Source organism: Haemaphysalis longicornis, unplaced genomic scaffold (genome assembly GCF_048455015.1).
Source record: "Haemaphysalis longicornis isolate Haplotype H1 unplaced genomic scaffold, Haemaphysalis longicornis Haplotype H1 scaffold_284, whole genome shotgun sequence".
Taxonomy (NCBI): Eukaryota; Metazoa; Arthropoda; class Arachnida; order Ixodida; family Ixodidae; genus Haemaphysalis; species Haemaphysalis longicornis.
The window spans coordinates 143,362-165,461 of NW_027526330.1; the positions used below are offsets into that span (position 1 = coordinate 143,362).

General features: G+C 45.7%; 1 protein-coding gene across 1 annotated transcript in view; it reads right to left on the reverse strand.

Moving 5' to 3' along the window:
* Nucleotides 1–1,429: 1,429 nt before the first annotated feature.
* The window catches only part of LOC144173081 (nose resistant to fluoxetine protein 6-like), a 37,502-nt gene continuing 16,831 nt past the window's right edge, over nucleotides 1,430–22,100 (reverse strand). Inside the window, exons 5-11 of the mRNA XM_077701596.1 lie at nucleotides 19,752–19,917; nucleotides 18,778–18,860; nucleotides 16,886–17,008; nucleotides 14,195–14,315; nucleotides 11,117–11,306; nucleotides 5,885–6,027; nucleotides 1,430–2,226 (exon numbers count right to left, since the gene is read on the reverse strand). Of these exons, the coding sequence (XP_077557722.1) occupies nucleotides 2,020–2,226; nucleotides 5,885–6,027; nucleotides 11,117–11,306; nucleotides 14,195–14,315; nucleotides 16,886–17,008; nucleotides 18,778–18,860; nucleotides 19,752–19,917 (1,033 nt within the window). The 3' untranslated portion in view covers nucleotides 1,430–2,019. The remainder of the gene's footprint in view (nucleotides 2,227–5,884; nucleotides 6,028–11,116; nucleotides 11,307–14,194; nucleotides 14,316–16,885; nucleotides 17,009–18,777; nucleotides 18,861–19,751; nucleotides 19,918–22,100) is intronic.

Here is a 22,100-nt window from a genome sequence, read left to right on the forward strand (position 1 = left end):
ATGCTTTCGCATTCAACGCATGTAAGCAGACAGGTGTACGTCGAAGGCTGCATTCCGTATGGCGTAGGTGTACACTACCAGCATTGCCGCTTGCTTGTAACCGCACGTTCCTGAATTTATGGAAATTCGTGCCACGGTTTTTTTTAGCTTAAGACGGGTGGAATTGTTTGGCCAACCGCTGCTCACAACGCCGGGTTTACTGCCTCATGGCGCACGTAATACAGTAAGATTAATAATTTTGTTGCCGAAGTACGTTCCGCACTGTTCACATAAAATAGCTTCAAGGGATACATAAAAGCGCTTCTGAAGTTTAATGGATTCTATAAAGAGAAGTCTTGTAAGTGACAGGTTCTGTACAAAATGACAGATAAATCGATCCGAGACGAAAGATGCCAACCTTCTTCAGTGGACTTGAGATGGTCTGTGTGCGGGGCGAAAATGAAGAAACCACCAGGCCACCAGTCGACGCTCTTGAAAAGTGACTTTCCTCCAAATGACCTTCACTAACTGCTCCGAGTGCGGGGCGGACATAAAGACACCACCAAGCCACCAGTCGATCCTCTTGAAAAGTTAGTTTCCTCCAAATGACCTTCACTAAGTGGTACGGGTGCGGGGTGGACATAAAGACACCACCAAGCCACCAGTCGATCCTCTTGAAAAGTTAGTTTCCCCAAAATGACCTTCACTAAGTGGCCCGTGTGTAGGGCAGACGTGTGAAACGAACCGATGCCACCGGCGAATATTTTTTCCTCTTCTCCTTTTCTCTTCCCCAACATCAGGCGTTCGACCTCTCATATATGAATAAACTAATTCATTCCTTCATGATGGTCCTCATTACCGGCTTCAATGCCCACTGTAAATGATGCCCATTTATACTGAGCAACGAGGCGTTACGAAAGCCCGATTTTCACAGAGTTGTGAAACCCCTCTTCGGAGTAAACATCCCTCTGGCATCGCTGAACTAATTAGGTGGTCCTCATTTAGGCAGGGCACCCAACAGTCTGGTGAACTCGCAGTTTTTATACATTCAAAATTTCCATTAGGAAATTTATTATATTCACCTTAAAAACGCGTTTCAGTTTATTGTTGCTTTAATAATACAGTATTTAACATACAGATCGGAATGTGCAAAGTGACAAAAACATCGCGGTTGTTCAGCTTGCCGCATGTCTCGATGATAGTAAAGCAAAAAACACAAAAGCAAAGGTACATAGCAACTTCAAAATGGAGAACATTATCGAATGAATGAATACAAGTCATAGAAGCGTCTAACATTAAACACAAAAAAGACGCACTTATGCAACTCATTAAGAGGTTACAAGAGGAAGTGTAAAACACCAAACAAAGACAGGGTATCGAGGCACTTTAATTGTGCCTTGCTGCAAAGGAGAAAGAGGAATATAGAGATGGGTTTGGGACACGATATTGCTTCAACTGAGAAATTGTATAGATTGTTTATTTTTGTGACGATGAAGAAAATCATAGTGCGACTGCACGAAGTTTGGTTATTCTTTATATATTTCTTTCATGTTTCTAACGACCCTTTCTGGCAAGTTCCTTCCCATGAGCTTCCTTATATTAATTGAGCACACGCCGGAAGAAGTGACTTCACTACTCAAGCCGTACGTCACTTCATGCTGCTACCTTTTACTTCGCGCGTCACTTCCTGTCGCGAACAGTTTGAGCTGGGCTGACTGTCAGCACAAGTAAGCGGTCAGTAGATAAGGCATGCCCTTTTTGCGGTCGTCGCCTTTAGTGAAGTTGGATTTTAGAAAGCAATAATTGGTTGCGCTGCAATGTCACGGCCTCCTGATTTCCTCGAGGGTGAGCTAGTTCCAGATACCATAAAGACTGTCATGAATAGGTCACACTCAACCTTTCTCTAAGCCCAGGGCTCTCACATATATAAAGCTCAATCGGAAGGAAAGATTTGTGCCGTGTGCAATCCAGCGTTTTTCTTAACCGGCGAATGTTTAGCTCTTCAATGCAGCCGCGGGACATAATGTATTCGAAGTGGCATTATGTGATGTGCACGCCTTCTGTCTCTTTGGGCTGGACGGGGGGATCTTTTTTAGCCTTGGAAAGTTTGCAGCCGGGACTCCGAGACTTGGAAGAAATGGCCCCAACGGCAATCTTGCTCAGCTTGCCGGTGGGCGCTTCGCATGCCAGGAACAGTATGAATGCGAGGAGGAAGCTCCATACAGATACGGAGAAGTGCAGCGATAGCTGAAAAAACGAAAGAAAAGAAAACAAGAATAAGAGGGAACACAGCTGCAGAGACCCTCTATATCCAAGGTTAGCCTATTGTATGCTTTCATTATTATTCAGCGGGCCTCCATACTGCGTGTTCAGAAACAAATAAGTATTATTATTTTATGGAAATAGTTACACGAAATTTCATTCTTTATTTAGTTTAAAATGGGCGTTAGGTCAATTTCGCTTAGGGTACTGTGTTTGACTTGGGTTATTTTACCACAGGGCAGTTTTACTGGCTGAAGGAGGCGGGGTTAATCGCTGACGCATAACTACCAAAAGGTGGCCTGAAAAGGCGGTAACTTTGCCATCTCCATAATGGATCCTCGGTGAAAGGGGGTGATATCACCCTGCAAGAGCCTTTGAAACAGTACAACTGCCAAAACTACGACTACGATGCATGCTACTCCCCCTTCCCGCACTTCATTCTACCCCCCCCCCCCCGCCCTCCCGCAAGGCGTCGCTCCGGATTCGCTTCTGTTTCCCATTTTTCATTTGTAATCAATACATAGAACAAAACCTGAACAATAAATACGTGGACTTGTCCGTTTTTTAGAAGCAACTTGTCATTAAACATTTACAAGGAGTTCACCGAAATTTACTTGTGGAAATTTCACAGCTTTCACTAATGTTGTGTACTATTCTCTTGATAGCTTTTACAGGATTATGTACACCGCATTACGTTTCAACAGGGTAAGTTGTGCACTTTGGCTTCTCCGTCTCATCATTTGTACATTATATTATATTTCCCCTGTCTTTTTACCAGATCTATAGCTTGCATACCTACCTGGTATGGTTTTAAAAACAGACTAAAAGTATTGCAAATAAAATTTCTTCACAGCTACATAATTTCTTCACAGCTACACAGCACGGCTTTCGCTCCGGATTATCTTGCACAACCCAATTAACAGAATTTATCCACGATATCACACTTGGTATAAACATCACACAGATAGATGCAGTATTCCTAGACCTAAAAAAGGCGTTTGATGTCGTGTCGCATAAGCTAGTTTTGTTTAAATTATCTAGTCTAGGAATTCCAGAGCGTTTACTCGGCTGGATCAAAGACTACCTACATATGCGTGAACAACGAGTGGTTGTCAATGGCGCGTCGTCTTCCCCTGTTGAAGTTTTATCCGGTGTAACACAGGGGTATGTGCTCGGACCATTGTTATTTCTAATCTTTATAAATGACATGCCAGGTGATCTTAAATCTACTGTCAGACTGTACGCAGATGACTGTGTGTTATATCTTCCAGTTACGTGCACAAATGACGCGAAAATTTTGCAGACTGTCCTGGACGCTGTAACTAGTTGGTGTGATAAACGGAAAATGTCATTGAATATAAAGTAGTGCGACCATGTAAAATTTACAAATAAGATAAATAAGTTAGTAACTTCATACCGTATAAATGAAACCGCCTTGAAAATGTGCGATGAAGTTAGATATCTGGGTGTCACATTTTCTTCGACTATGAATTGGTCTGCGCACGTGGACATAGTTGCGGCGAAAGCGTCCCGGATGTCGTATTTTTTTCAGAGGAACTTTAAGCATGCCCCTACAGGTTTGAAGGAAACGTTGTACAACGTCACTAACATTAGGCCTGAGCAAGAATACGCTTACAAATCATGGGATCCATTTACTTATAGAATATTGATAAGTTAGAGCGCATCCAAAAACGAGCAGCGCATTTTGTTACAACCAATTACGATTTCATTGTCAGAAGCTCGAGTATTGTTGACGGACTTGGATTGAAAACTTTGGAAGCACGTAGGAAAGTTTTGGGGTTAAAATTTTTATTTAACATTCTAAGAGATAAGACAGGAATGAACAAAAACATTTATATAAAAGAACCTCATTGCATCACTGCTAGTCGAGATAACCCAAGAAAATGTAGACTGTACCAGTGCCGCAGTGATGTCTTTAGATACTCATTTTTTCCTAAAACGATTCATGATTGGAATGCTCTTCCCAGTGAAGTAGTTGCAGCATCCGATTTTCACACTGCCATTGATGATTTTGTGATGTAACATGTAACAGTTGTGTATTATGCTCCTCCATTGTATTTCTAAGTGATATTGCCCTTTTGTGTATTGCCCTTTTTCGTGATTGCTTTATGCATCAAGATTTGAACCCCATACAATAATTCCATATCGTCGCTGTAGGTATATGTCTTAAATAACTAAATAAATAAATAAATAAATAAATAAATAAATAAATAAATAAATAAATAAATAAAATTAATCGGAGAAAGTACTCCGCTTCTGCGCCTGCGTCGCCGTCAAGTTTGACGACGCGGCAAAGACGACCGCGCACTTCGACCGCATGACTCCCCCGGAATAGTTGCACCTGCAGCGCAAAAAGATAGATGTTAAAAAAAAAACTCGAGCGAAAGAACGCTAAGTGTATGGATTTGAGTACTGGCCAGGGGAAGGTTTCCCTCAAGATATACAAGTTGTATATTTGAATCACCTTTTGGGGGAATCTCCGTGATGAATATGTCATATATGCTCGGGCATGATTTCGAAGCAACAGTAGCGTGTATTTCCCGAGTTCCTATTTCCAACTGCGACAAAACTTGCAAGCAACCCACAAGATGCAGATGATAAGTTATCCTCTGCATCTTAGGTGTTAGGATATGCCCCAAAATGTGAGTACAAAACCCACAATTGTAATGGATAATAAAAAATAGCTGCAGCTTAGTTCAACTGACCCTGGATATGCAAAGCGAAAGTTTGATTTAGCCTGGTTAAGTTTTGGTTTCACTTGGTTCACCTTTGATTTAGCTCTAATTGTTATACTATTCGTCCACAGCCCGCCTTTGTGTACGGTTGGGGTCACGCTTCCGGCATTTTGCGAGCCGAACGGCTCGCTCTTTCTCAGTCTCTGATGCTATCCTCGCTCGTTTGGCCTTCCGGGCCGTATCCAGTGACGCAGCTCGCCGGGCGGTATTCGCTGGGTGGGTGGTGGGACGCCGCTTGCCGCCGACGGCTCAAAGCCTTCAGCTCCCGCGCAAAGCTCAGAGAAGGCGCCCTGGCCTCGCTCTCGTTCATGGCCAAGCTCTCAGGCGTGCGGAGAGTCACGTGGTCAGGCGGCGACCCAGCTACGGAGGCGTGGCGGCGTTTAGCGAACGCGGCCGTCGGCGGTGCTCGGCCCGGTGAGTCGCGTGATGCTTTGTCAAGTGTACGGCGCAGCTTCGGCCAAATGAAGGTCAAATTCCCCGCGGCAGCGAAACCGCTCGACGAGATTAGTAAAGCTTCGCTTTAATAAAGGGCTTTCGCAGAGTGGGAATCAATCCCGTTCCACTATTCTTACGGCCCAGCCACCAACCCTCCAAAATTCGAACAAGGAAAATAAGTTATTTTTCACATCTGTCCTGGGCAGCCTATGCATGGTACTACCGGCGACAGAACCACCGCAATGTCTACGCTGCTAGTTGGGTGTGATTAACACTGCGATTAATTCACAATGACGCAAACGTTGTAACAGAGACGCGGACATGCTCTCATTGTAAAAGACACAATCGGAGAAAAGGTACCACGGATAAAAGCTACTACACGCCGCTGGAAAAGCGACACCACATTTATTAATTCCTCATTGGCGAAAGGCATGGTTGAACTTGAAACTCACCTGATTAAATCGAGAAAAGTAAAACCTCTCCCTGGACGTGTGAAGAACGACCTCGATGAAGGGAACATGGATGAGGTACGCGCCAAATGACAGCCTGCTGAAGGGCACAAAGAGCTTCCAGGCAAGGAAGTCGCGCACGGCGCCTGCGAGAAGAGAGAAAAATCATCGCATGTCTCGAAGTAATAATAAGGCACCACAACCTAACTTTTAGAAAAACGTTATATTACTGACATTGAAATTCCATCTCGAGCGAGCTGTTTTTACCGGAAAATTTATATAAAGGGAGATGGTTTCAAATAGCGAATGATTAGATTGGCAAAATTGCTGCTACTGTATTTCAACGTATGGAACCTCCTTATGCATACACGATAATATTCCTGCCATAATTTTACGACTATGCTAGAATTCCCGGAAAGGAAACTTGGAGTCTTGCACACCGTGTGGGTGGATTGGTGCTTAAAATCGTGCCACGGCATGCAGATTTCTTAACCCCCGAAACAGACGAGGAGATAACACGACAACCTTGACATTTGCTGCTAACTTTCTGAAAAATTCCTGTAGCGGTAGTCCTTTGGACGTTGTTTGTAAAAAAGGTCCGTATAGATATGACCCGCGCAAGATTGCTTCTCTTGCTATATCTTCGTCGCATAAAACGTTTTGACTAGAAGCAACTAACAATACATTATGTGGGTTTTTTTGCCGCGATTCTTTCGAGTTATGGTGAAATAAGGAATTTTTCGTTAGTTAGTTTGGTGGCACTCTGGATATTCAATATTCTTTTTGAAGTTTTTAGTGAGGAAAGCCCAACTTAATATCTGGTAACGAGCTTACAATAATTTTCGATGATCAATGCAACCACCCACTTCCGAATTCTGTTTCTTGTGTTATAAATATTATTGATATGCTGAATAAATCGTTACTGTTATTGATTGGATTTGAAATTCCCTTCTTCGAATTGATGCGTCCTGTTTATATTTTTGTGATGTCTGCTTACCAAGGCGTTCATGTAACCACCTACAAGAATTACTGCTATTATTGTTCCAAGCTGGCACTCATCTTCTCGAAAAATATATTACAACAATTATTTGGGTGGGAGTTGTCTTTTTTGTAATGCTAAGTATGTTCGTACTATGATGATTTCTCTTTACCAACATAATTTTAACCTACCTTTGCTTCTTAAGTGCGTGGAGCAATGTTGTCATGAACCTTGCTGCTCTCATGCGAAAATTCAAAATTATATTGCCAGTGCATTTAATTAATCAAAGGCAGCTACGCTGTGGTTCGCCGGTTTGTGCTCTCAGTAGGTGTATTCAAGATCATACATAACGAAATTATAGGGGTGCTTGTGATATATTCATTTGCTGCGCACTATCCTAAGGCAAATAATCCTCCAAGTACACTATGGCCGCGTTGCAGTCGAAGGTACAGGGTTTCATGCATGCAACGGGAACTATTAAACAAACTTAATAGATAAAAAATGAAAACTTCGCATATACAGCCGGGCGCTTAAACTGTATGCAGTAAAGTATTCATAAAAGTTTTTAAGCGGGTCATTTCTGTATTCTGTAGAGGCTCTAAAGAACGCCAGCTCTCTATTTTTGTAACCGCTGAAGCTACTGCAACACAAAGAATAATGCAGACGCTTCCACGTGTATTCCAAGACTGATTCCTGCCTTAAAAGTTAGAGAACCATGACGCCAAAAATAGCAACATAGCCACTGGGAACTCCTCCAAGCGATTTCTATCTAAACACAATGGTCCATATGCAGGGCCTAGTTGGCACTGCGCTTGTGTAGCCCGGTTTTCTCCTGCCGACGCCGTTTAACAACCTCCCAGTTCTACATGTATGATTGTTGAAACAAAAAGCCAGATCAATTTAGAACTGCAAGTCTGGAAAGAAACAGCACGAGGAGCATCGTCAAAGAAACAGCAGTTACCAAAAAAACATTCAATTCAGGCTTAAAGTTATTACTGTTGCTGCAGGTCTGTGAAAAATTACTTGGGACGCTCAAGAGTGCTTACGTTCTTAAAAGGCAAAAGCCTTATGACCTCCCTTGCCGATGCTTATTAGACTTGTCTACGCCTGCATTTAACGTCTCTGTTTACAGTTTGATTTATTTGTCTTTTCGTGAATTACTTCGACAGCAGACTGGCGACACTAGATGCCACAGCTTCTCCCAAATGCAGTTCTCTGTAGATGGTGTGCACCTGTCCTATTCACACGCCGTAACGTTGACTGGTGACGCAACATGGCTTCACTGCCCACGACAGCCTACGACAGTGCCAACGACACCGACGACTCCCGGACAGCAAGGACTAACCAATGCCTGTAGCGGGCGTATACACAGCTGGGATTGCACCCATGTAATCAAAGATGCATCGTTGTGATTGTCAGTTGAAGTAGGGAGTCTTAACTATACTGCTTAATCAGTGCAGAGCTTTCTTCGTTCCCGTGTCACTCCCATGGCCATGGGATATTAATGCGAAAGCAATAGTTAAATATGTAGGTTGACAAGCCGGTGTACGTGGCACAGAAAATGGCCGAGGAACGGTACACAAAATGGCCGACTGTCCAAGGAATAAAAAACGAAACAGTGTATGCCAGTAATGACTCACAATTTCACGGTGAAGCTACTATAACCTAGGAACTAATGGAGTCGGAAACAATGGGCGAATTTGGCTTGGGGGGGATTTATGGTCTTCTCGAATGCAAGACGAGCCCGGAGCCTCTACACCACTACAGCTCCAAGGTTATAGCTGGCAAAAGTGGCCATAAGTTAGGCGTTCAGGCCTTCAAATTAGAAATCCTAGTGGCAGACGCATACTGCGTTCTACTCATATACACATGCCAAAATCAGGTTAGCCGAAAAGCCCGTTTCCACAAGTGGCGCTGAGAAGGGCCAAGCCTGTAGGCCGTAATAATGAATAGAGGAAAAAACATAAGGAGAGGGAAAAAAAGGATGGTGATAATGACCGGACACCATCGCCCCACTGGGCACGCGCCGTTCAAGCCGATGTGAAGAAGGTTGCGCTAATGCAGTGGCCACCTTATGGCTGTACATAAAACGAGTGGGCTACTTTCCATGCGACATTTGTTTTTCTTTATCGCACAGCTGTTGTAGGCTAACCCCCGGGTTTTCAGCATCACCAGACTAGAAGATATCTCGTTCTCTCAGCTCTCAGGCTGGTGTTCTCTGCACGTGCCCTGGCTGACCGCGCGTGTTCTCTTTTCACACAGTATGCACACCCTCTACCTTCGGCCACTTGTTTGCCACTGGCGCTGCATATTTCGTTATAAGATGGCAAATATTGCCTACGGAAAAAGTCTTCCCAGCAATGCACTAAAGCATATCGTTGTAAACTTCGGTTTTGTAAGCTGGCTTTTCCCCAATGTGTTGAACAGTGAAGCCTGCTCGTCAAAAGAATGCAGTCAGCAATGGGCACGAACGCGGCGGAAGTTGACCACCAACGACGATCGGGCCGCGGATTTTAAGCGTAAACGCGACGCCTGCCGGGACGAGGAATACCGCGAGGTGGAATTTGCAAGGCATGCCGCCGTGGCTACAATCCCGCTGATTACCTCCCCGGTGCGACAGCACGGTTTGAGCAGGAGTTTGTGACCAACCAATCACCCACACAGCTCCGCTGGTCATCCGCCTTCATAGAGTGGAATGCTATAGAATTTTTATTTTAGTTTCATTAGTGTCATGTATACGGTGACGGACTCTCAACTGTCCACATCAACACTAGCTGTGAAAAGTGGGCGATCGCGGTGTTACGGCGCTGAAGAGCAATGGGAGTGCGCGGCGGAGTGCGGCGAATGGAGCCAATCCAGGGGCAAATCCAGCGCCAACGAACACGCTACTTCCCACTACGAAGGCAAACAATAAAACGCAGCAACGGAGACGGCGGCCAGAAATCAGAGCCAGGAGGCGCGACAACGAAAAAGCTGTAGCTGTATCGCAATGGACTGCGAGGCGTCTGCCTCAACAGCGACTGTAAAACAACTGAAACAACTGCGATCGTGCGGCTCTGCCCCAATAGATGGCACGCGAGCAGTGCCGCGTATAACGTGAATCAAACACGCCACAACGCCAACCCAAAATACGAATGGACCTTTTTTTTTTCAGTAGCGCTGTGTGCATGCGCTACTCTCGCTCTCAGCGATTGATTCGCCATTATTGGGGGGCAAAATGTAAGGAAAACGACGCCATATTGGATTAGCCACTTGCGAACGCCGAGCCCGCTAAGTACTGCTCCGTTTTCTGAGCCCAAAATTTCTCTGCCCCCAAAACCATGCGTGGGGCCTGGGACGGCTTTTTCAACTGCGCAGGGCAGGCGGAAAGAAAGGGAGAGCGTTCTTCTATAACCCCCCAGGTGTGGGTCAGGCGGCCGCCACAAGAGGGCTACGCTATTGGAAAAAGGTCGTTTGGGCGGCGAGAACACAACAGCGGCATATGCGTTCGACAGCTCAGCACCAATTTTTTTTGCATTCACTACATCATAAGGTGTGCTTAGGTGTTCTAGAATGCTTTTTTTTTCACCTCACTGTTCTACACCTGCCACTTTCCCACCTGTCCACTTGTCAAATTTGACCACCTGCCACTTGTTGTCAAGACTTAATCCGGCGATCTACTTTTGCTTTCCTGTAGGAATTATTTCTTCAGGAGGGATCGGGCTCGCGAACCCTTCCCACAAGATGGATGTTCGTTTAGTTTGTTTTTCCCATGCGCTTAGTTTTTGGTGCATGGAATTTCTACAAAAACTAATACCCTCGATCTCACTGAGCTTCCTGGCTTGGTAACTGTACTAATGCCTAAACTACACAAAAAAGCTAGCGACTTGTTGTGGCCGACAGTCGATCGCTTGATTGATTTGACCTAATAAATTGGCACTTTTTTTTAGTGACACAGGAAGTTTTGTGCTTACACAGAAAGCATCAAAATGAATCTCAGATATGCAGCTGTCATAAAAGCAACATTTTAGTTCCTCCTCTTTGGACAGATGTTGCAACATAAATTATACGTGGTACCGAGGAGACTGAACATGCCTGGTGAAATGTTTGTGCAAAATATGGAAAACTAGATGAGTGCCGTCGGAGGAAAGCGAAAGCCGATGAAACTATCTTTTGAGGTTTTTTTTTAACATTCTATCTTTTTAACATTCCGCGTCGGACTGCGAGATTACAATTTCTCGGCAATCATAGATAGCTTGAGGAGTTGTGGCCCTTACCACCGCGGCCTGAAGCGCATGCGAGGGTTATCCAGGACAGGAACATGGACCACAAGATGCGGTCGAAGAATGAGGTCAGCAGCTTGCCCACTTCAGTCGTGGGCTCCGGATCACGGTACCACGGTAGCTTCACGAACAAGCAGCATAGAGCGCAGCCCACCGATAGGAACCAGCCGGCTGCCTGAAGTGGCTAAAATGCAATCAGAAAAATTACACTGGTCAGAGAAAAAATAGAGAACTGTGGTAATATATATGTTGATCGTTTCCCCACGTCATTGCACATCAGTGGTAACGGTGTATGGGGAGCTATAATCTTCAACGTGGCTTACCGCAACGAAAAACCCGGCGCTTCTATTGCGTGAAGTCGCTCCGCATGTCACATGTTTTTTACATCAAATCGTATGTTGGACTTTGTTGTTTCAGTTTCAATGTTTGCTGAGCCCAAGAGCGCGGGTTCGACTCCCGGCCGCGGCGGCCGCTTTTCTGATGGGGGCGGAAAGCGAAAGCGCCCGTGTGTTTGAGATAACGGCGCACGTAAAGGATCCCCAGAGGGTAAAAATTATTCCGGAGCCCTCCACTACGGCCCGCCTCATCACCTGAGTAGCGTCGGCGCGTTAAACTAATCAATACAGTTTTAGTGTTAACTTTCAAGCTGTATTTGCGTTGTCCCTGTCATGGCCATCCGTGTCACCTTACTGATGCCTGCTGTTGCGGCGCACACCGCTATTGCTATCGTTATAGGTTCTGTGATGCGGCACCGACCTGACGTACTCTAGAAGTGGCTGTATTCTCGAGTACAGTGGACTCACGTCCAGACGAACAATATTTTTGCTCTCTTGTAACATCCACAACGCAAAAAACATCGGCTTGAGACGAATTTTTGATAATACGAACTAATTTTAACGGTCCCTTCGAGTTCGTCTTAACGGGAGTCCACTGTATGTTAATTTTCCGTGAATCCTCCATTTCAGCGATCGGCGATGTAGGCACGTAAAGCTACTGTGAAGCACGGAGCGAAATACTGTTTTGCTTACAAAATTACCCCTTACCTTTCAATTATTTCCCACAAAAAGGTAAGAAAACAGCTGCCACGTAGTTTTGTAAAAATAAAACACAAGGTTAGCTAAAATAAAGCTCAGTACAGCGTCTTGTTGGGCTAGTTGGTGAATCATTTTAATAGCTGAAAAAACTTCGCATAAAGGACAAGTACAATAAAGAAGGTACAGGACGGGCGCAGGTCAAAACGCGAGCCAACTACGAACATCGAGCAATCTTTTTGCATTTATCTCATTTTTTCGCCGCTTAAAATAGCGAAATTCGGGGCTCGGTATGAAAGTAAATATGCAATCTTCATGTGCCTCACCCCTTCCATGGCCAGCACCACCGTCGCCCCGTCATCTGCTAGGGTACAGTGGCACACTGTTAATGTCGCCACACTGGAATTTCCGAGGTGCTACTGACAAAGGAACTCCTCTACCGACCCCATATTGTCATAATGAAAGACACTCTGCAAATAATGCCTGAATACGCTCCAAGTCTCCGTTGTAATTAGGGAGCGAAGATGTCTTTCAAAAACGATGCGGGACAGGGGCGTGAAACAAAAGTCACTGGGTATGCTGTCATGTAGCCTGCCTAGTTGCTTTTTTCGGTGTTTAAATACATAGTGAATAATCAATTAGAACAAGTTCCTCATTCATTGTATGGTTAACACTGCAATAAGGAGGTTACACATCAGCTTATACTGTCCCATATGCGGCTGTTTGCGGGTGTTACAGCCTGAGGGGGCCAGTTTTACTCGCCAAAGACGACAGCGCGCGAAACATCGAACAAAATGTGTGCTGCAAACGCGCCCGTGCGTCCATATTGCAGTCCTCTTTGGGCAGCCGTTACTGCCGAACCTCACTATTGTTCTCGTCCCGAAGCATCGTAAAAATGGTAGTGCGCCATAGTGCCGTTGACGTAATGTTGGCGAGAGGTGAAAAATTTCGAATTAGGTTTAGCTGGGCAATAAATAGTGCCAACAACTGAGCATCAAAACAGTATGTTCTACCTCTTCTTCCCCTTCCCGTGCCTCTGTTTTTGTTTCTACTGTAGCGAAAGAAGACAAGCGTCTGCTTGCAATTTGGTCCAATGTGCAATGTGCAATCGTCTGCTTGCAGCGAACGCGTCCGATCCTCCTCTTCCTCTTCTCCTACTGTCGCCCCCTGCCAACATCTACTACACCTTCCCCCTACCCCCCCCCCCCCCCCCCCCCCCAAAAAAAAAAAAAACATTTCTTCCTTACGTTATATGTCTTTTACTTCGGAATTTCTGTTCGATTCCTTCGCTAAGAGTATTACATTTGGGGGCGTCGAGACCCCAGTATGCTGTCAACACTACTCTCATTTTAACACCATTGGCCGGATTAATCCCAACCCCCGCCGCGGCTGAGTCGCTAAAGCGTTGTGCTGCTGAGCCCAAGGACGCGGGTTTAATCATGGGCGCGGTTGCTGCTTTTCAGATGGAGGCTAAAAGCAAAAATGCCCGTGTGTCGAGATTCGGCGGTCGTTGGTCCACAGGTGATCAAGATTAATCCGAAGCGCTCCACTACGGCGCGCCTCATAGCTCAGGAGTAGCTTCGGCTTGTTAAACCCCTAAAATGTGACACTTAGCAACCTAAATTCCAGTATGGTTGCTTCTGAAATAGTCCATGCTTAAAACAGTTGGTTCAGGTGTGGTCCATCATTGGAAGGTGAAAGTTTTTTTTTTTTCCTCGGGGTAAGATGAGAATGAGTTGACAAAACAACCAGAACGCAAGTAAAAAGTTTAGGAAGGGAGGGTATGGGCTCTCTAAAATGTAGTTTGTTAAGGAGCAAGCAAGTTGAGTTTCCAGTGAATCGGGAGGCAAACCTGCGTTCAGTACCGAAGGGGCTCTGCTCTCATTTGTGGGCACAGCGCACTCACACCGAACGCCGCATCGCAATGCTAGTGCCTCGTATGAAGCATGCTGCTTTATTGTTGCATTCGCTTCATAACGCCATAATACTAGACTTGGGAATAACACCGGGACTGGGTACACCCCAGGCGAGGGTAACTTACTTTAGAAACCTTCCGCTGCCTGAAATCTTCCATGACGAGAAAGGTGATGCAGCCAGAGAAGTAGCACACGATATGGTAGAACGGCAGTAGGTAATACTCATTTGCCATGGCTTCGATAACCCTGTGGAGAGAGCAAACTGAACGTGAGGTTGTATCAATGCAAATAAAAACTGTAGGAAGTAAATGGAGGTGCCAAAGAGCCTCCAGTAGGCTTACATCTACAATTTTTATACACGCATTGTAAGCCCGATGTTAGAAATTGGAGCAGCTTGCAATAGTGGTGCAAGGCTGGAGAACAGCAGATCTGGCGGCCCCTCCCCCTTTGTCGGAGACCCGGCTTTTCAAAGCCAACGCTACAAATAACCGAAAGTAAATAATGCTGTGCGCCCGGAAAGCGGTGATGGCTGAATCAGGTAGAAAACGGTTTCATAAGGCGAGGGACCAAGGTTAGAGTCCCACCACGGGAAGCGTTTTTTTCTTTCCGACTGGAGGTTTTCTGTTCGATTTGGACAACGTACGGCCTAGTTAGACAGCTCTGCTGTTAAAACGATCCCCAACTGGAACAAAACCGTAACCAAAATGGTGGAAAGGAGTTATCCCCGATATACCTACGATCCACAGTGACACTGCGCTTAAAGCGTCTTATACCCGGAGAAAATATTCGTCAGGGACAGGTGAAACTGAAGAAAAATGTAAACCTGGGGTTAAATTTCACCGCTCTTTTTTTAAAGCTACTACTTTTTTAAGCGAAGCTATCTTTGCTTCTTCTTCTGGCTTTCTGGAGCTGCTGCTGCAGCTGCTGCCGCACGCTAAACTGCTCCCAACACTGATACGCCGCTGGGTTTCTACCACGATATGGAGCTGGCTCCGCGCATTCTGGCGCTTCGTCGCAGCGGCAGCCCACCCTGCCGTGTCAACGTCGGCCCTGTCGCTGCCCGAGAAGAGAGGTCGAGCTCTCCTCGCTTATGGTGTCAGCGACGCGTGCGTTGCGCTAGACAAGGAGAACGTGGAAATCGCTTTTGCCATTCTTTACATCAGTCCTGGTGCAACGCAAATGAGGAATTTTTTCGCCCTGCGCTTCGAACAGTGCACACTAGGGGCTGTGATTACCGGTTACGACTAAGGTCACGACAAAGCCACACCATTTGTTTTAACCGGATACTCCAACGTCGACCTTTGAAAAATGGTTTGTACACCTGCTCGCCTCGGGGATTGCGACGTTGAACGTTTCTCTTTAGGTAGCGGACTTTTCGACGCACTTGCCACTGCTTCGCTTTACGTCGATTCACAGCTACAAATGGGATCGGCCAATTTTATTGAAAACAAAAATCAGTGCCTTTCCACGCTGTGAAGGAGGACGACCAGCGAGTCTGGGCGCAGCACAAAGAGCGCGCAAAACAAAACACGTTTGTAATTTGGCATTGAGCCTACTTCCTATCTAATTAGCTGAAGGAAACATGGAAGGACCAGAGTGTTATTCTAGCGGATAAATCAGAAGCTGCCTGTTTACCTTTCTCGGCGTAGACATCTTACACTCTGTGTAAAACACACCAACCAATACCGCTCGACCATGGAGGACAGCAGTCAGGTGGCATCAATAAGCGAGACGTCCGCGTTGAAATCTCCCACCAGCAGAACGGATATGTCAACGGCTAAAGTGTGAAGCCTGCATGCACTTGCACGCCCCCTTCCCTCCATACCTCTGCAGCCACCCCCTCCCGTGCACGCATTAAGGGAAAAGCGCTGATGTGCGAGTGCTTGGACGCGAAAGACGCCTGCCAGGATAATGCTCCGGAAGCCCTTTGTGCTGGACGGTAAAAGCAATACGTTGCTCTATGAGCCCTTCAAGAAGAAAACACAAAACACTGAAAAAATTCCGTTGTACACCAGTTTGTCCACACACGTCATTAGTGGACATCGGAAAGTCAGCTTCAACGGGCAGCTGTAGAAGTAATGTCGAAATTTCTGCTGTAAAATTTCTACTGTAAAGGGGCGGCCAGAGATGTAGAGTCCACATTTCTACACCACCCAAACCACAGCGGAGCAGTCCTGCACGGTAATGGTATATTATTTCTGAGCGGAACTAAGAGAACGACTGCTGTGAGAAATACTCCATTCTCGATGTTGACCATCAAACTGCAAGAGAACAGCGCAGGTTTATATGGATTCTCGCCCTGAGGTCAGCGCGTTCTTCAGGTGTTGGAGAGGCCCTTCACAGTCGTCAGAACACACAAAGGGGTTCTGGAGTGTACAAGCTTGTTTGAGGGCGAAGAAACTGATGCGAAGTTGTTGACGAGGGTAAAGCGTCAAGAGTAAGATGTAAGAAGCCGATGACAACAACAATCTCGTCTGGGTCAGGCCGAATTCCCTCGTTGCTGACGACGTGATGTAAAACTTTTATGCTTCGAGGGACGAAACAGCGTTTCTGATGTTGAGCTGAAGGCCCGCATTGGCGAGGATTTCGAGAGCCTCGTCACGCCATTTTAATGGCTCAAAAATTGTGAACAGAAAATAAATATGTCATCCAGATTGCATGGGTATGTTTTCATTTTAAGCTGCGATGAACGGTGTCTTTCATCCACTTTACACTTACAGGACGTTACTTAACCCGAACGGCATCGCACGCACGCACGCTCTCTCTCTCTCTCTCTCTCTCTCTACAAAATAATGCCTCTACAAAACAGTGCTTACTCTGGCGACTCCATGGGGAACATCATGAAAGGAGGCAGATGCGTGCCGGCGATCTGCCACGTGGCTATGCCACACGAAACCACGGACATGAGGACAAATGCACAGATGGCCAGTTTCTTGCGCCTGGAAGGGAGAAAGTTGTTAATCTACACATGCCAGGCTTGCTCTGCTGCATCGTCTGGCATGTTTTATAGAAGTTAGGCTTTTTCCTAAATAATCCAGGTTTTTTTAGTGTTTTATAAATGGCACATGAAATGGAGACTGACGTTCAGCGTCGTTAGTCATCCTAAAGAATTAAACATAAGTATCAACAAAGCGATATGAGGGGCTAGTTGATCTTTTGGCATGATCAGATAAAATGCGCAAGGATGGGGCGTAGGGAAAGAAGACATCGCAGAGCGCGGTGTGTGTTGTCTTCCTTTCCTCACTTTATTCTATCAGACATCAATGAAATGAAAAAGTGAAATACAGATAGAATGCAATTGGAAAAAGGCTTAGTTGCACGTATCAACTTATAACTATACAGGAATTTATTGCATGTTACACACTCTTTGCTCGCTTAGCTCGGAAACCTAGATACCTTGCACGTATGCTGCTTTATATAGCCTAATGGTAGGCGCATAGATACGCTGTGGTCATGGGGTCAAAGCAACCATTCAGCACAGGAGAAACTTGTGCAGTGAAAAAGAAAGCGAACTCAGACGCAGGAAACTTCGGAGGAGGCCACAGAACAATTGCAGTTCTTTCTTGACAAAAAAAAAAAACGGGAGGCCGAGTAATAACAATGCGAATTAAGCAAAATTCAAACACAAAAATCATTAAAACAGAAAGTAAGTAAAAAATTAACAACGACCTAACAGAACGAAGCTAACAGACGCCGCAACTTGGCGTACTGCGCGTGCGCCGAATTTCCGACCGGCAACTAGAGATAGCGCTGCGTGGATAGCTCGCCGACACTCTTGGTGTTCATCTTAACGGAATGCACGGAAACATTCTTTCGCTGCAGCCAGCCATACCTCGCCTTTTGTGATTTAAACAATACACCCGGCATCACGGCTAAACTATCCGTGAAATGGGGTTCCTCCTTATTGGTACACAAAACGGCCAACTCGCTGTAGTGTCTTGTTGTCCCCATTATTGGGTTTTTTTTATGTGTGTAAATGGTATTGTTTTGTTTTTGCCGCTTTACTTTGTATTACATTTCTCTCGTTTTTATTTTTGCTCCCGTTTTCAGCTTTTTTGAGGATTGATAACCATTTTTATTGCTGTCTTTATTGCCTTGCTATTTTGCTAAATTATTTCTTAATTGTATTTTTTTATTTCAGAAAATGCGTTCATATTTTGCTTCCCAATATTTCTGAATCGACTGTGGTTATTCCGTGGTCTCCCGACGTGATGGTTGGTTCCGCAGCGTTGTCATTTTAGATGACGAAGCTCCTGCTCTGCCCGACATATTTAGGCGCGAAAAAAATTCACATGTAAGACGCTTAAAGGTGTTGACTGCGCTTACAGGTGTTGACCATAGAGTACCAACCTGCCCGAACCCACAGGTTGTTAAGTTAAATCCTCCTTTGTCATATGTTGGTGCCTATGCGCGATGGTGTAAACGTATGTACAAGGGCGCCTAGTGTTCGTCCCAAGTACCAGACGTGACAGTTACCGTAATTATTCAAGAAAACATGCCCGCAAGCTGTGGTGTCAAATTTGGGGCGCGCCCTTGCTGCGATGACTTGTCAGAAGGTGCGCAAGACGTAGCCATAACGTGCGCCGGGACATGCTCCGTGAATATTAGTAACAAACAGACCAGGCAACGCCAAAACGCAATAGGATCACTCATAAGTGCGCTCCACGTATTAATTACCGTTTGCGGTGTTAATGAAGCGAGTGCTTACCTCCTCAGAAGCACAACTGCTACAAGAGAAATCAAGAACGCTTGGAAGTCCGCTGAGATGTACCAAAGATGTGGCAGCATTGTCTGAAACAACCGTGGAGGAAGGAAGCCCCTTAGTGCACTGAATGCTGCTATATCGAAAAAGAAAAAAAAAGGCTAAAAAAGCGCGACGTCGCATTGAACTGCCTCATGTGCGATGCTAGCAGCGTGCCACGCCGTATGTTTCATTCATGGGCATGCTCAAGTTCGTTCTTGCGAGCTAGGTTAACCACTGAAAAAATGAAAAATATAGCTTAGTAGAGTTTGGGTTTGGGCTAGTTGCTATCGGAGATCCATAACCTCGCTTAGCGCAAGAAAATTTACAAGCGCAGAAAGAGGTGACGGGCACAAGCGCTAACTTCCAGCTGAGCTTTATTGAAAATGCCGCGAATTTCAACACGCATGCGGCGCATTATCATACCCAACAAAGAAAAGAACGCAGGGCCTTACGAAATTCGCACACAAACGATATAAATCGCGCAAAGATAACACCGAATATTAAAGCATGTCCGTATATCTCTAAGCCTCGCGGTGGAGTTTGAATAACCGTTCGATTCAGCTTGGCTAAATCAATAGGGGCCTAGCACCGCACAAGAGGCCATTCCTAGGTGCAGTCTGAAACCCCCATTTGATGTACTGAATACCATTCCATCTTAGCCCATGAGACCGATATAATGCCTATCGCGGCGGAATCGCGCACTTGCAGCGATTTTTTCCTCTCAAACAGCAGCTTTTCAAAACATTTGGCCGTGGTTTTCAGTTTTTAATCGTCCTATGTAAACGGCTAAGGCGAGAAGTGGAGGCTGAGGCAACGCCCGAATACCGCTTACGCACCAAGAGCCTATGAAGGCGATACATGCGGTCAAATATGATGACACAGTGGCCTCGTGTACACTCATTTTGTGCGCGCAGCGTAACAATATATGCCAAGCCTGCCTTGTAGGTGACCTTGTAGAAATTCCGGACTTGAACCAAGAGGTCCCACCAGTGCTCCGATACTTCGCAGTGAACTCTGTCCATGAAGGTCGGGAGGTCAGGACCCGAAGTGAAGGCGGGAACCATGTAGATGCACATAATGACGAAGAATAGCGGAACGCTAGTCCTGAGAGAGTAGAACGGAAACCACAAGTTGCGGGCGTAATTTTCTCGCTTTCCCACGGTGCTACGTCGCATGCGAGCGATTACAAAAGTACTCAGGTAAAGGAACCTGTAAGCTTTTTCGAAATAATAAACGTGTAGCGTTCCGAATTAGGTGGACTCCAAAGCGTGTATGAGTACTATAAAAAAAAGCTCAAAAGTCAAGATGCTTGGACAAGCTAATAGGAACGACAAAGTATTCAGCCAAAACACACCTATCTCACAAGAGTACGCCTGTAAATGCACCAGTTTAGGTTTATTGCCTGCGAGGGGATATTTTTGTTTTGTTTTGGTATACTTAATAGACAAATTTAGAATAAACATGAGAAAATGAGCTCCGCTTTCAAGAAAAATTATAGGCTGCCCATTATTTACTTTGTTTACAATTCGAAGCGGCGTACTACATCTAACCCACATTTACTTCGTGTATTTGTATAGAACGTAGACAACGGCTTTTCTACAAAATGATTGATTGATTGGCTGTTTATTGGAGGAGGTCATAAGACCCTGAAGGGGATGGGGGAGAGTGGGAAAAGGAAAAAAAATATGAAAATAAAAGTAATCGATAACACATTTGCACTTTTTGTCCCATAAAAAGTCAGTTCGCACTTGTCACAGAATCACTGACCCATACAGGGCTGAGTCAATCACGAATCAAACTGCTTTATAGAGACCATTCTGGAGAGAGAACTCTACAATTGCCTCTAATAAAGAGGGATTAGCACGCATTTGGCTAATATGGTCCTGTTCATCACACGGGATGGAGTGTAGTGTTAAAAGTTCCGATCGGCCTTGTGAAAAGGCAGAGCACATCCAGATAAGGTGGTAAAGATTGGAAACGACTCATTCCCCACAAAATATGCCTTTGGAGTATATGCTGTACGAGGATAGGTCCATTTAAAGAGAATGTCGGGGGTATATGCACAGTTTGTGTATATCTTGTTTGCAATAACTTCTCCTTTTCTGGGGAGACGTTTTAGCGGTATGAGGAAACCCACAGGGGAGGATTTCTGGAGGCGCTGACGACTAAGGATCTTTGCTTTGCGGTAGTTTTCAGGCCAGGTCGCGTCCTGTGGGAGTGGGTCAGAAGAAACCACGGGAGGATGTGAGAGACTCTCCCGGGCAGTCATGTGGGCTAACTGGTTCTCTGTGTCACCCTCGGTGTGCGCCGGGGTCCAAACCAAACGAACGGATACGAATTCTTGCCGTAGCTCCTGAATTTTTCTCAGTATAGTAGTGGCAGTTTCGTTTGGGGTGAAAGAACGATTTAATTCACGAAGTGCCACGTGGGAGTCTGTGATAACGCGTAGCTTAGTTTGAGGAAGTGACGGGGGATTCTTTTGGATGCTTTGAAGGGCACCTAGAATTCCGAGCTTCTGCTACTAGGCCATGGATTTGTGTGATATTGCAGGACCCATCCAGGGGTGGAAATTCAGGGCAAGTCCAAGCTACCGCTGCGGCATTGTTGGCCACTGCTGCGTCTGTGAAAACATCTAGTTCGTCAATGGCTTTGTCTTGCCGTATACGCCTCACAAGACGCTCTCTAGCCGCCAGGTTGGAGCGCCGTATAGGCCGTCGTCTGATGAGTCCAAGCGGTGGATGTTCCCATGGGGGGATAGTACCTTGAAAGGGTGCCTCCTCAGAGACGCTGTTTAACGCGTCCCATTTTAAGATTGCTTGTCCTTGCGGTGAGCATTCTAGACGCGTTTGAAAACGTAGCTGAGTTTCCTCCACGAGTTGTCGTATCGGGGGAAGAGGAACTGCCAACTCTAGAAGATCATTTCTGGTGTGTCGAGGGAGACCCGTGATGGTTCGAATCATAGAACGATTTAGTATTTCCAAATCGCGCAGATGCCGGGGGCTGAAGTTATATATTGGAAAACCGTATGCTAGCCGGCCATGGGCCACTGCTCTGGCGAGGGTTTGACAAGAGGCTTGTTGTGAACCACCGTACTTGCTTGAGATCCGAGTAATAAGATGCATCGTAGCACGCCAGGTGGTACGAAGGCTCCGAATCCATGCTTGAGGGCTATTGCAGCTGCTCAGTTGGAGACCGAGAAGTCGGACGGTTCCGTTTTGGGATGAGATTGATGTACCGCCGAAATGAAGGGTCAAGATATGAGACAGATCAGTTTTGCGTTTGCCGTT